The sequence below is a fragment of the Hydra vulgaris genome, chromosome 14 (assembly GCF_038396675.1).
Source record: "Hydra vulgaris chromosome 14, alternate assembly HydraT2T_AEP".
NCBI lineage: Eukaryota > Metazoa > Cnidaria > Hydrozoa > Anthoathecata > Hydridae > Hydra > Hydra vulgaris.
Window position 1 is genome coordinate 34,080,001 of NC_088933.1, and position 13,199 is coordinate 34,093,199.

A 13,199-nucleotide genomic window follows, 5' to 3' on the forward strand; every position below is an offset into this window, starting at 1 on the left:
TTTTATCTGATGACATTTCACAAATATATTAAAAAACTTCTTTAGTTTTAGAATAAACGCGTCAAATGACGAACTTTGCTAAATTTTAGTAATTTGATGTTACTTTTTATCAAAAAAAAATCAGAAAGAATATATTTTTGATATTTATTATTAAATTTACACATTGTTGGACTATTATAAAAACAAAAAAATCTTACTTAAACGTTTAAAGTTAACTAAAACAGATTTATTTTAAGCCAGTAAAGAAAATTGAATTTTCGCAAAATTACGAAAATGTAGTTAAACTGTCAAATGACTAGTTTTTGAAAATTGATTCTATTAAATAAAACCAGATTTAATTTAAGGAATATTTAGCCTAAAAATTAAAAGCTTAAGCTTTTAAAAAACTTTTTATTATGTGCACACAGTTCTAATAAGAATGTTAATAAATAAAGACTCGCCAACTTTAATTTTTTTTGGCGTGTTTAAATATACAAATAAAATTTGAAATTGTTTTTATTCTCATAAAAAAACTATTCTATATTCAGTTGGTCCATTGATAAGTTCTTTAAGTAGTATTTTTTTTGTACACCCAGTTGATACAAGACTCATACTTCATTTTAAACCAGAAGAACGGTTGCTTGACTCAATAACTTGTGACAATAACTTGTACTAATTCTTAAATTATATTTTTACACCAATTTATATGAGAATTACATTCTATTCGTTAACAAGAGTGGAGGTAGGTAAAGCAGTGGTACCACAGAGGTAGAATTAACTTCTAATGATAATAATCGAATGGACATCTATTATATAAAATACATGTTACATATAATAACTGACAATAAATGTTTTAAACAAACTGCACAAACATACCAGATCAAACACAACAAACATACCAGTTGCTTTGCGTAGGTTCTTAAAATAATATGCTATATTTTTACACCCATTTGATGCTAGACTTATATTCCATTCTTTAACCTGAGCGGAGGTTTTGCTGAGGTAGAATGAATCTTCTGATAAGAATAGAACTGCCCTACAATATATAAAAGCAATATTACATATAATAAAAAATAATTTAAACAAACATTACAGACATATTTTAACTAAATAAAATTCTTTAATTTATAAATCAAGGATCTATTTTTTTTTTTTTTTTCTAATTATTTTAAAATATTTAAACTAAATTTGATGACCACAAACAAGGCAGACACCTTTTCTATAAAAAGAATTTTCGCCACGCTCCAAATAAACAACACACATTCTCACCTTAGAGGCTTGAAGCTTCCTATCAGCTTTGCTGTGCAATTCAAAGCGTTTTAAAAGAAGACGCAGCTTCTGGTCCAGATTTCCTACTGAATGCAACTGTCTTAATTCTTTTTTTACGCTGCTATGCAAGACTCTCCCTCCTCTTTACTCAACAATCCAATAGTTTTATGTGAATTTACAAATAATGGCACATTAAAAATGAGTTCATACATTTTTCGCGTAATACTTTCTTTTGGAAAGCAAGCATGAAACTCAATAGCAAATAAATTAATATATTGATGAAGGTCAGTAATTTCTGCATCAGAAAGAAATTTTCACTTAAAAAGAATAGGTTGCAATTTATTAGAAACACAAAACATACGTTTAAATTTATTTTTAGTTGCTTCATCATCAATAACACTACAAAGTTTATAGTGGTTTCTTAAGACTATTTTACAATGATTACCTACAAACACATTACCGTGGAAAGCTTATTGCTCCACCTTCATGTCTTTATGGGCCTTATAAGAGACTTCTCATGAGTCCCCATGTTACGTTTGGATATATTTTCTAGATCTTCACACGTCTACAAATTGATTACCTAATAAACGCATAGCTTCTGCTGTTTTAGAACGCTTTTAGCTGCCCACAATCCATTCGTTTTCCCATCCGCCTATATCTATGAGATAAAGACGAATCAGCTTGACAATCTAAAGTCCTACACTCCTTTAACAATAACTTAAACAGTCTTAACACTTAAACCTAACATAATATGCAAAACAGGTGGCACTACTTTATCTAAAGTTGTTATGGGGAAAATCACAGTAGCAATAATTGAATTATGAAACTTACCTAGAGTCCTTAGGTTTCCACCTTGTCTATCTTCACACAAGTTCTCATTGTAAGCACCTTCTAGAGATTGTATTGTTCTCTTTAGGATTTTACAATTAGCAGGTGTGTGAGGCATAGAAGCATGGTTTCTTAGAGAATTTAACTCAACTAGGTCTGTAGAACTAGGAAAGCTAGCAGCTGAACCCTGGTGTCCCAGAACATCATCGATGAACTGAAAATCTCCACCTAAGAATAACTTAACTATTTTGCCTTTTAGCTTAAAATCTGACAACTAAATTCTTTTTATGTCGTTGGCATAATGCCCAAGAATTAAGGCAATATTCTCACGACAGTCTGAATCCTGATAGATACAAAACAAATGAACATCATATACAGACCCTGATGATTTAGAATTGACAACTTCAAAATGGATTTTCATATACTTTCCACCCTTATCCCCAGCAAAAAAGAGCTATACCTCTTCTCCAAAACCAACATCCGAGTTAAGGTGGTTACGAACGTAAAGACTGTTAAAAACCTCTTTAATATAAATTGTCAAATTCTTAACCATCAGTACAGATACAGATAAACAAGATGCTTCATTCGCAGATGGATAAAGCAACATGGACTTCACAGTAAAATGTTCTTTACTGACATGCATTGTCCGCATTTCTTGTTCTTGTCTTATCTTAGGCTCAGATGGGAGAATCCTTGCACCAAGATTACACAGAATCGTCTTAGTCAACGGAATTCAGCCGTGGGCATCCTTAATTGGCTCTGCAACTCTATTGCATCAGAGACACTTAACTGAGTAACTAAACCTAACTTATTTGCAAAACAACAAAATACTGGCTTTTCACAAGACACATAATCACAAAACAACATACACAAATCACATTCTAAATCTGAACAAGCTAATAATCGAAGGAATATAAAAGCAACTTTAGATCGTCTAGCTGCAGCATACCTACCTAACTTAGAATAAGGTTTACCATGTCCTAACTTAACGTAAGTATATTTTTTCCCAACTATTGGCCTTTGTACTGATATATTCTGTGGATTACTTAATGTAAATCCACAGAACAGTTCAGAAGAACCAATGTTGCCATAGTCTAAATAAGAATGAACAACAACTAAATCCTTATCACCGCTTAAAAAATGTTTGCAAATTTGACAACCATTCTGGTTTATATTACTAATTTTTGCATTATCTTTTTCAAATTTTATTCTTCACAAGCAGATGCAAATTTACGTTGTGCTGCTTTGATTTTTTTTTTTTTTTGAATTAAGTTGGAACTGCTCCTCCTGTTTTAGCCTAATACTCATAGCCTCTAATTGAGAACTTATTGAGTTACAATGTGTGTTTAAAGTCTTGTTTTTAGAATTCAAGTCCGTAATTTCAGTTTCCAACTTAGTTACCTGCATTTTTAATTTATTTATTTTATCCACATTAGTTTCTTCTTTATAAGTTAATTGGTCAATTAGACTATTTAGTTCCTTATTCCTATTTAAAATTGAAAAACAATCTGCATCTATAGATTTTCTTTTTTGTTTTGTTTGTGGAGCTTGTGACAGTTGCGTTTTAAAAGATACTTTGTTTTTTATAAAAATTTTATAAAAATTTTTTATAAAATGTTTTTAAGCGTTTTAAATTTTGGCCCATTTTATTAAATTCCTCAAAACTGGGCAAATCAAAATCAATTGGCATAATAAAGCTCATAAAACTAAGTAATGCTTTTAAATCAAAGACTGAAATTAAAATTAAAATTACGTATCTAGTCATTTTATCATTGCTGACTAACCGCCTAACTAATACAAAGTTACACTCTTCTTCCCAACAATCTTCCCATTCGATGTATCGTTTTAATAATTTCCTTTCAGCAGAATACATAATGCTAAATAAATCTCGTAATAAAAATATAATTCAATGCAAATAAAATAATATTTATTGACAAATAGATGAACAAGATATAATAGGATTAAACTAATCTAATGTTAGTTGATTACCCTCAAGAGAAAAAACCCGCCTAACTTTGTTTATTTTATAGTTCAAAATTTGTCTCGCTAAAAAAGTCGTAAGGTATTAAGGTCACGTGATTGTTTAAAAATGTAAACAAAAATTTACGCATAAAACAATAAAAATTTGTTGCTAAACCAGACAGGTTTGATTACCATATTTTTTAACATAGCTGGAGGTACATAAAATAATTTTTTGATTTTCATTTTTATAAAGAATTGAATTTTTAATAATTTGGTGCATATTACAAAAAAAATTTGGTTTACATTGTAAAGTGATAAAATTAAAAAAAGAAATGCATTAAAAACTAACTTTTCTTACAAAAATGAGCAAGATGCTCATTTTTGTAAGAAAAGTCAGATAGAATAAACATTTATTGATAAGTATTCCAAATTTCAACTATCAAACATGTAGCTATGTCAGAATATCTTAGTTGGCCCAAGACGTAAAAATCGTAAAAAACAGAAAAGTGATCCCAAATCTTTAGCAATATTTTAACAATATCTTATTTTAGTTCGTTTAATGGAAATATTTATTTAACAAGGAAGGATAGTTCTTTTATATTTTTTTAATTTGAAGATAAAAGAATTTATAGAAAAAAAAAACTATTATTTTAAAGTTAGTTAATTTTTATACTTTTTACGCGGAAATACTTTTCTTTTTTAAAACACAAAAATTCTTGTGACGTCAAGCTCGCTTTTATATTGAGTGAAACAGCCGTGCCAAATGAGGTTGATGAGGATGTTTTAGCGAGTGTTGAAATAACTGCTCCATTTCACAATATACTTTCTGAATTGAATCTAAGGTTAGAATCTGTAAAATTAGGTTTTGAAAATAATTCTGAACAGAGCTCTAAAAATAAAATTAATTGTAGATTGCCAAAAATTGAACTCCCAGTTTTTAAGGGTAACTTTTTAGAATGGCAAACATTCTGGGATCAGTTTAATGTTGTCATACATAGCAATGATGATCTAAATGATATTGATTGCTTCAATTATTTAAAAAAATATTTAGGAGGTCAAGCATTGACTACTATTTGTGGCTTAACCTTATCGTGTGGAAATTATAGAGAAGCAGTTTCTTTATTGACCGAACGATATGGTAACCCACAAGTTCTAACCTCTGCACACATGGATTCATTATTAAAACTAGTAAAAGTAAAAAATAGTGATAATGTTGATGGATTAAGGAAACTTTATAATGATATAGGGGCAAGTGTTCGAAATTTTAAATCATTAAAAGTTGAAACTAACACCTATGGAAGTCTTTTGATTCCTATTTTAAAGGATAAATTACCAGATGATTTAGTTCTGTTAATTTCAAGGAAATTTGGTGGGGAAGTTTGGACTATAGATTTATTACTAAAATATTTTCGAGAGGAATTAAATGCAAAAGAGTGTTGTTTAACTAATAATAAAAATATTGAATACAGAAAAGTAAATAGTCAGCCTTTCACAACTGCAGGATTATATTCACAGAATATTAATCATAACTTTAAAAATAATAAAAAAAAAAGCTTTTGCAAATTCATTTGAAAAAGATAATCAAATAAAAAAAAAATTTAATTTTCCTTGTGTACACTGTTCAGAAAATCATAGTCCTTGGGAATGCAAAAATGTAACAAATTTTTCAACTAGAAGGGAAATTTTAAAAAAGCAAGGTAGATGTTTTAATTGTCTTAGAACGAAACATATACTCAAGTTTTGTCAGGCAACTTATATTTGTAGTAAGTGCAAAGGAAAGCATCACATTTCCTTGTGTGAACAAGAAAACAGTTTTGTTGGGCATGCGACCCAATATTTCTCAACTATTTTGTTGCAAACAGCTAGAGCAAACATAAGTGTAGTATCTGAAAATAAATCCTTTAAGGCAAGAATCCTATTTGATATTGGTAGCCAACGGTCTTATACCCAACTGGCACAGTACGTTTTTAAAACGTTCTTTGGACGTTTTTATTAAGTTTAAACCTTATAAAAACGTCTAAAAAACGTTTTAAAAACGTACCGTGCCCACTGGGTATAAGCGAGAATCTTCAAAAAAGATTAAACTTAAAGATTATTAGGAAAGAAAAGATTATAATTAAAACATTTGGGAAGGATAATGAACAAACATTACAATTGTTAAATATCGTTCAGCTTAAGTTCAAACATAAATATTCAGATCATTGAGTTGATATGGAAGCATTATGTGTGCCCATTATTTGATGATATGTTAACCCTATTAATTTTTCAAAATTTAAAAAAATAAGAAGAAAGTTCAGACTTTAGTTAAAAACGAAAGTGAAAGGTAGATGCTCCTCAAACGTGCGTTATAGGGTTGCGCAGAATTTAATGAGTGTTTAATAAAAAATAACGAGCAATATTATAAAAACATCTAGTTAATATAATTAATATAATTACAAGTTAAATGATACAATATAATTATGTCTCCATCACAAATCCTGTTGTGATAGAGAAATAATTGAATGCCGTATATTAAATAAACTAGTGTTAATAAATTGATCGAGAAGTAAACGTTCTTTTATTTGTTCATAATGTTCAATATTTCTTATTAAATGTTCCTCTCCTTGTTTCAAATCTTCAATATTCTTTATAAGCAGCTCTTTTGGTTTGACTGTTCGATATTCTTTATAAGCAGCTCTTTTGGTTTGACTGTTCGATATTCTTTATAAGCAGCTCTTTTGGTTTGACTGTTCGATATTCTTCAGTAACTGTTCCTCTCTTTGTTCTAATATTTTAATATTCTTCTTGATAATTAAATATTTCTTACTTTGTTTTAATATAGTAATATTATAGGTTAATTTGCTTTAATCTGTAATTGTTTAATAATGTAATGTTGACTTGAAGATTTAGGCTAATTAATTGTTTGTAATGCCTTTTTTCTTTTCCATTCCATAACAATTTCGTCGCATCATTTTCCTCGAATACGATGTTTGGATGTCATTATAATGATCTTTTTAATATGCTACCTAAACAGAGATAATATAAATAATATATATGTAAAAATGGTTAAATATAGTATAGTTATGTGTTTTTTTATTACCCATGAGCTAAACTAGGTTTTTTCAAACCGAGACGAGACCGAGACAAGAAGTTAGTACTTCTCGTGAGACCGAGAAAGAGACGAGACGAGAAATTTAACAATTTTTGAAAAACATATTTATTAAAACCTAAGTAAAAAAAAAAAATGTAAACATGGTTTTGACAAATAGGCACAAATGACATTTTTCAAATGTAAACAAGTTTTTTCAAATATTAATTCAGAATTTTTTTGCCAAACTTTTCCAACAAGACAATGTTTTCTCTGATTAAGATGATTTGTTCTACTTTTTCTGGGTGTAAGTTGTGTCTGGATGATCGGATGACATTTCCACCTGAGCTAAAAACTCTCTCTGATTTAGTTGAACTTCCTGGAATAGCTAAAATTTGTCTAGCTAATGAAGAGAGTTCTGGCAATGTATTTAAATGCAATTTCCACCAATTAAGAATCGGATAGTCTTTTTTGGCATCAGGGAGATATTCATACTGGCACATTTTGCTCAAAATAGGATTCAGTTCAGATATTGGCTCTTGTGTTTCAAGTCTGACGTTTAACTTGCGCTTCAGTTTTGAATTAGGGGACAAATCTGCTGAAAGGACTCTGGCAACAGGTTAGCACTCAACATTATCCTTAACCTGTGAGGCTAACCATTCTTTTGTTGTTTAAAATTTTTTGAAGAGCTTCAAGTGAAGTCCCTTTAAAGCAGGGTTTAAGTAGTTTTCTGCAGCACTCAATAAGTTTCCAGTGTGACAAAGAGGAAATCTGTTCTCAATGCAGCTTTTCAAGTTTTTTGCATACAAGACACCGTAGCCATTTTTTCCATCCGTCTCAATAAATTGATCAATTTTGTCATGGATTAAATAAAGAGAATCGGCGACAGTGTTAATTGTTGGAATAGACTCAGCCGACCACGTTTCTGTAGCTTCTTTAAGTGGTGCCAAAATTTCTACTGCTCCCACGATTGATTTCCACTGTGATGCACTGATGGTCTTTGAAGAAAAAATATCTTCATTTGCAGATAAGCTGATAATTGCACTCTTTAGATGTAGGACAGAAGCCATGCAATCCAGTTCACTATTCCATCTTATGTCAACAGATTGACGTAACTGTCTAAAATTGATTCCTTGAGCGTCTGATTCTGACTCAAGCTACTCTGCTGCAACTGTTGACTGGTGAGTTAAAGAAGCCAAATCTTTGCATGTTTGCGACGCATCATCCATTCCAGCAGTCATTCCAAATGAGTCTCGAATTGCACATTGCAAAGTATGATTGTTGCACAAGTATTGGTCAAGGCGCTTTGACAATTTGACTGCAAGTTTCATGTTTCTTGCTTGGTCGTTCACGCAGTACATTGGCAAATCAGAAGGCAAATTTAGTTCTTCTAAGAAAGAATCTAGCTTTCCTTCAATTAAGATACCTGTGTGTCTGCCTGGGAACTGTTCGACATGGGATGTCCAGTGATGTAGTCTCCAATTTTCGTCAATAGCATGAAAAGTCCAAGAGATGTAGCTGTCCTGAGCTCTAGAAGTCCAAAGGTCAGAAGTAAATGCAGCACTTTTTTAGATTTGGCGTAATCTCCGTTATTATGCTCTTCATTCCAGCTTGAACTTCTCTTGACCGAATTGAAAGCTTTTTTGAATATGTTGTTCTCTGATAAAGGCTCAGTTTAGGGTTTGCAATGTCAAACAATTTCTTGAAACCTCTTCCTTCGACTGCTGAAAAGGATGCCAGATAAGTGCAAAAGTAATCCAGCATTGCAGAGTTAAACTGTTTTCGAATGGAATTGTCTTTGTCATACTTGGACTTTGTTTCAAGCATTTTAACCATGGTTCGTTGTTTCTTCTTAGTAGGAGGAAGAAGAGAGTCGTCAGTTTTTTCAGAATACTCAACGTAATCTTGGCTGTATTTTTTTTCGAGGTGAAGATGAAGTCCGCTTGCGTTTCCATCTTTTGTTTTCAAAGACTTTTTGCACGCCTTGCATTCAGCACCGTCACTTGTTTTTTGAAAATATCTCCAGATTTTGTTTTTTCTTGGTGACATTTTTGATCGTTGAAATGAGGCAAGAATATTTCTTTTCAATATGAATTAATATGCTGAAATAAATATGATTAATATGCTGATCAGTAGGATCGAGTCGCTTCTTTAGGTAATTATAAACGGATCAATCATATTGTGCTAAACGAATTTTATCCAAATAACGTTGATATTTTACATCTGTATGTTGTCTGTAATTTTCATTAATATAATATTTACAAAATTATACGATTTCCAAAAAGAATTTTAGAATAATAAAATGTCACTATTTACAGGCGTTAATTGAAAGAAATCACCGGCTAATAACACAATACATCCACCAAATAATAATAATGATTTTCTAATTTTAGCAAGTAATTTATGTATTGTTAATAAAATATATGATGATAACATTGATATTTCGTCAATGACGAGTATATCTATAATCTTTAGACGTTCAAGTATAATGTCAGACATATTATGAAGTATAATATAATAATCTTCATGATGTGACAATCCACAAATTGAGTGTACCGTGTACGCGTCGGGAATTTGGCTGCTAATCCTGTACTTTAATTTATAAAAAAAATTTTTTTTTGCTTTTGAAAAGCGATCATATATTGTTGTTATAGTAAATGTCTTACCCGTTCCAGCTTTACCAGTCAAAAACAAATGTTGGTTGTTTAATAAATTATGGTACACTTCTTGTTTCTTGTTTAGCATTTTTTCTTAGAATGTAGATATACCTCCTGATAATGAATTAAATGCACCCCGTTATATATAAAATATAAGTAAACATATTGTTTTTGTTTAAGTAAGAAAAACCATATCAAACAATAGCGATAAGTCAACATAATAATTTTTACAGTATGGAAATCTTTACTGTTATATTTGGCTAGGTAAAGATTTTTTAACTGTTTATTTTTTATAAATACAGAATATATATAACATATAGAATTATTTAATAAAAAAAGAGAAAGAGTTTAAGCAAACAAGAAAAAAGAATTTTCTTAATAACAAGAAAAAATGAGTAATTATATTTATATTTCTGTTTAGTTTTTCTTTTACACATTAATCCTCATTTTCTTTCATTGTTTACTCGTTCTATTTGAAAATCAATATCATTGCGAGTCCTTCTTATTAGTTTTGTTTTTGCCATATTATCCTTATTAATATTCTGTCGCTCTTCTCTTATTATTATTTTTTATTACGTTCTTCATATGTTACTAATATTATCTAATGACTACGTTAATACGTATACTTTATAATCTTTGTCGTCTACTGCCAATATAAACCAAACTACAACAATGCCACCTGTCCCCACCTGACTACGCCTTATCCGTCACTACCACTAACTCACCCAACCGCGTCACTCTTGGTACTTTATTCAAATCACGCGCTTGCGCAACCCTATAACGCTTGTTTGAGGGGCATCTACCTTTCACTTTCGTTTTTAACTAAAGTCTGAACTTTCTTCTTATTTTTTTAAATTTTGAAAAAAAAAAATAGGGTTAACATATCATCAATTATTTGCAGCCCTCTTCAAAGGCAAAATGTGTGATTAGCTGGTAGTCAATTTAAACAAATAGCTTAACTTTCATTAGCTGATCACAAGGGATAGTTTAATAGCTAGTGATACGGTTTTAGGGTGGGTATTAAGTGGTCCTATTCCACAGAAAAATAATACTCAAAAGGCCACAGAGTCATATTTTATGAGTCATTCTATGCCTTGTGAGGTAGAGAGTAAATAGATGAGCTTAAGCAAGACCTAAATAGGTTTGGGCTGTTGAGACCATAGAATCTCCTGAGAGTTGTGTGATGCATCAGTTTGAAAGGGATATCACACATAATGGATATAATTTCAAAGCTGAACATGACCTTCTACCTGATAAATACAATATTTGTAAAAAACGTCTAGCTAATTTAAGAAATAGGTTAAACAACAAAAAACTGGTCGCTGAATATAATCAAATTTTCATAGAATATGAAAATAATAATATAATAGAAAGAGTTAGTGAGTATGATATATTTAAAGAACCAGGGTGTGTACATTATTTGCCTCACAGGCCTGTCATGCGGAGAGATAAAGATACAACTAAAATTAGAGCTGTTTTCGATGCATCATGCTTTACGACGGGACCGTCTTTAAATGATTGCTTGTATTCAGGTCCGAATTTATTATCTAAAATGTTTGATATTTTACTAAAATTTAGGTTCAATGCTATAGGAATAATTGCTGACATAAAGCAAGAATTCTTGAACATTGAAACCTCTTATGAACACAGAGACTACTTGAGTTTCTTGTGGTACGAGAGAATATCTGATAAGGAGGATAAATTAATTGTATATAGATTTCTTAGAGTTGTTTTTGGTTTAACTTGCTGTCCTTTCCTTTTAAATGCCACTATAAGACACCATCTGAATAAGTATTTAAAAAATGATAAAATATTTATTGAAAGGTTAATAGATGATCTCTATGTTGGTTACATAGGCTGTCACCAACATATGACCTCTGGCTGTGAAACAGTTTTAGATGGAAAAATGTTTTATAAAAAATCCAAAAGTATATTTTTAGATGCAGGGTTTGAATTAAGAAAGTGAGTAACAAATGATCAGGAATCACAAAATTATTTTAATAAAAAGGAAATTATTACAAATGAAAACCCAGAATGCAATCTAATAGTTGATGAGTTAAAATATTTTGAAAGTGAAGTTATGAAAAATAAATATAATAACAATAATTTGATAAAGATTTTAGGAATTGAGTGGGACATAGTGAAAGATGAATTTGTTTTTGAATTTAAAGATTTTGTTAAAAAAGACGAAGCAATTAAAACTACTAAAAGAAATATTTTAAAAATGGCTGCGTCTTTCTTTGATCCCTTAGGTTTTATAACACCGATAACTTCAAGAGTAAAAACTATATTTCAAATGATTTGTAAAGATAAGAGTGAATGAGATGAAATAGTAGCAGGAAGAATAAAATTAGCATGGACAGAAATTTTAAAAGACCTTGAGTTGTTAAGTTCAGTTAGAATTCCAAGATTTGTGTTTGAGAGAGTTAATGAAGATAGTAAGAGTGTTCAATTAGATGGATTCTGTGACAGCTCTAAGTTTATTTATTGTGCCGTTATTTATCTAGTTATAGAAAAATGTTTTGGAGTGAATAGAAAGTTTTTAGTTTCAAAGTCACGTGTTTCGCCCTTAAAAGAAATAAGTATACCCAGACTAGAGCTATTAGGTTGTGTGTTACTGAGCAGACTTATATAGGAAGTGTTAAGAGTTTTGAATGGAAGAGTGAAATTTGATAATGTAATTTGTTGGTGTGACTCAGAGGTAGCATTGTATTGGATTAAGGAAAAAAAGAAAACGTGGAAACCATGGGTAGAGAATAGAGTGAATGCCATTAGAAAAATTGTTGATAGACAAAAATGGAATCACATTAGTGGAAAATTGAACCCAGCTAATTTTCCTACTCGCATAAGTAATTTTGTTGATTTAGGATGGTGGTTAAAAGGACCAGAATTTTTGTTAAATATGAATGAAAAGATTAAAGAATTTACAGTTGATAACGAGTTAAATGTTGATATTATGTCTGAATGTAAACGAGGAGGAAATGTAGTTGTTTGTAATGTTGTTTTGGAATCATCGCCAGGTTTGAGTAGTGTTATTGATGCAAGTAGATTTAGTTCATTTGAAAAACTAATTATAACTACTGCATATGTTTTTCGATTTATTAACAATTTGGTAAAAACAATGAAAAAGCTACCATTAAACAAACAAGTAATTTTGACTACAGACGAGTACAAATATGCACTCAATGAATAGATTAAAGACAAACAAAGAATTTTACGAAACGACAGATCTGATAAGTTAAGAAGTTCACTTAAGTTTTTCGATGATGAAGATAAACTACTACGATTACGAGGAAGATTTGAAAATGCTAACTCGAACTTTATAGCAAAGCACCCTTTAATATTACGAGGTAAAGAAAGTTGGTTCACGATATTACTTATTCGTAACTGTCATAAAAAAGTTTTGCATTATGGAATCGAATCGACGCAGAATAAAG

At 30.3% G+C, this 13,199-nt stretch overlaps 1 protein-coding gene across 1 annotated transcript; it reads left to right on the forward strand.

The window, feature by feature from the left end:
* The first annotated feature begins 10,945 nt into the window (after positions 1 to 10,945).
* LOC136091074 (uncharacterized) lies at positions 10,946 to 12,955 on the forward strand. The gene is made up of 3 exons (XM_065818058.1): positions 10,946 to 11,724; positions 11,836 to 12,040; positions 12,398 to 12,955. Exons 1-3 carry the CDS (start codon positions 10,946 to 10,948, stop codon positions 12,953 to 12,955), a joined length of 1,542 nt encoding a protein of 513 aa, XP_065674130.1.
* Positions 12,956 to 13,199: the final 244 nt, after the last annotated feature.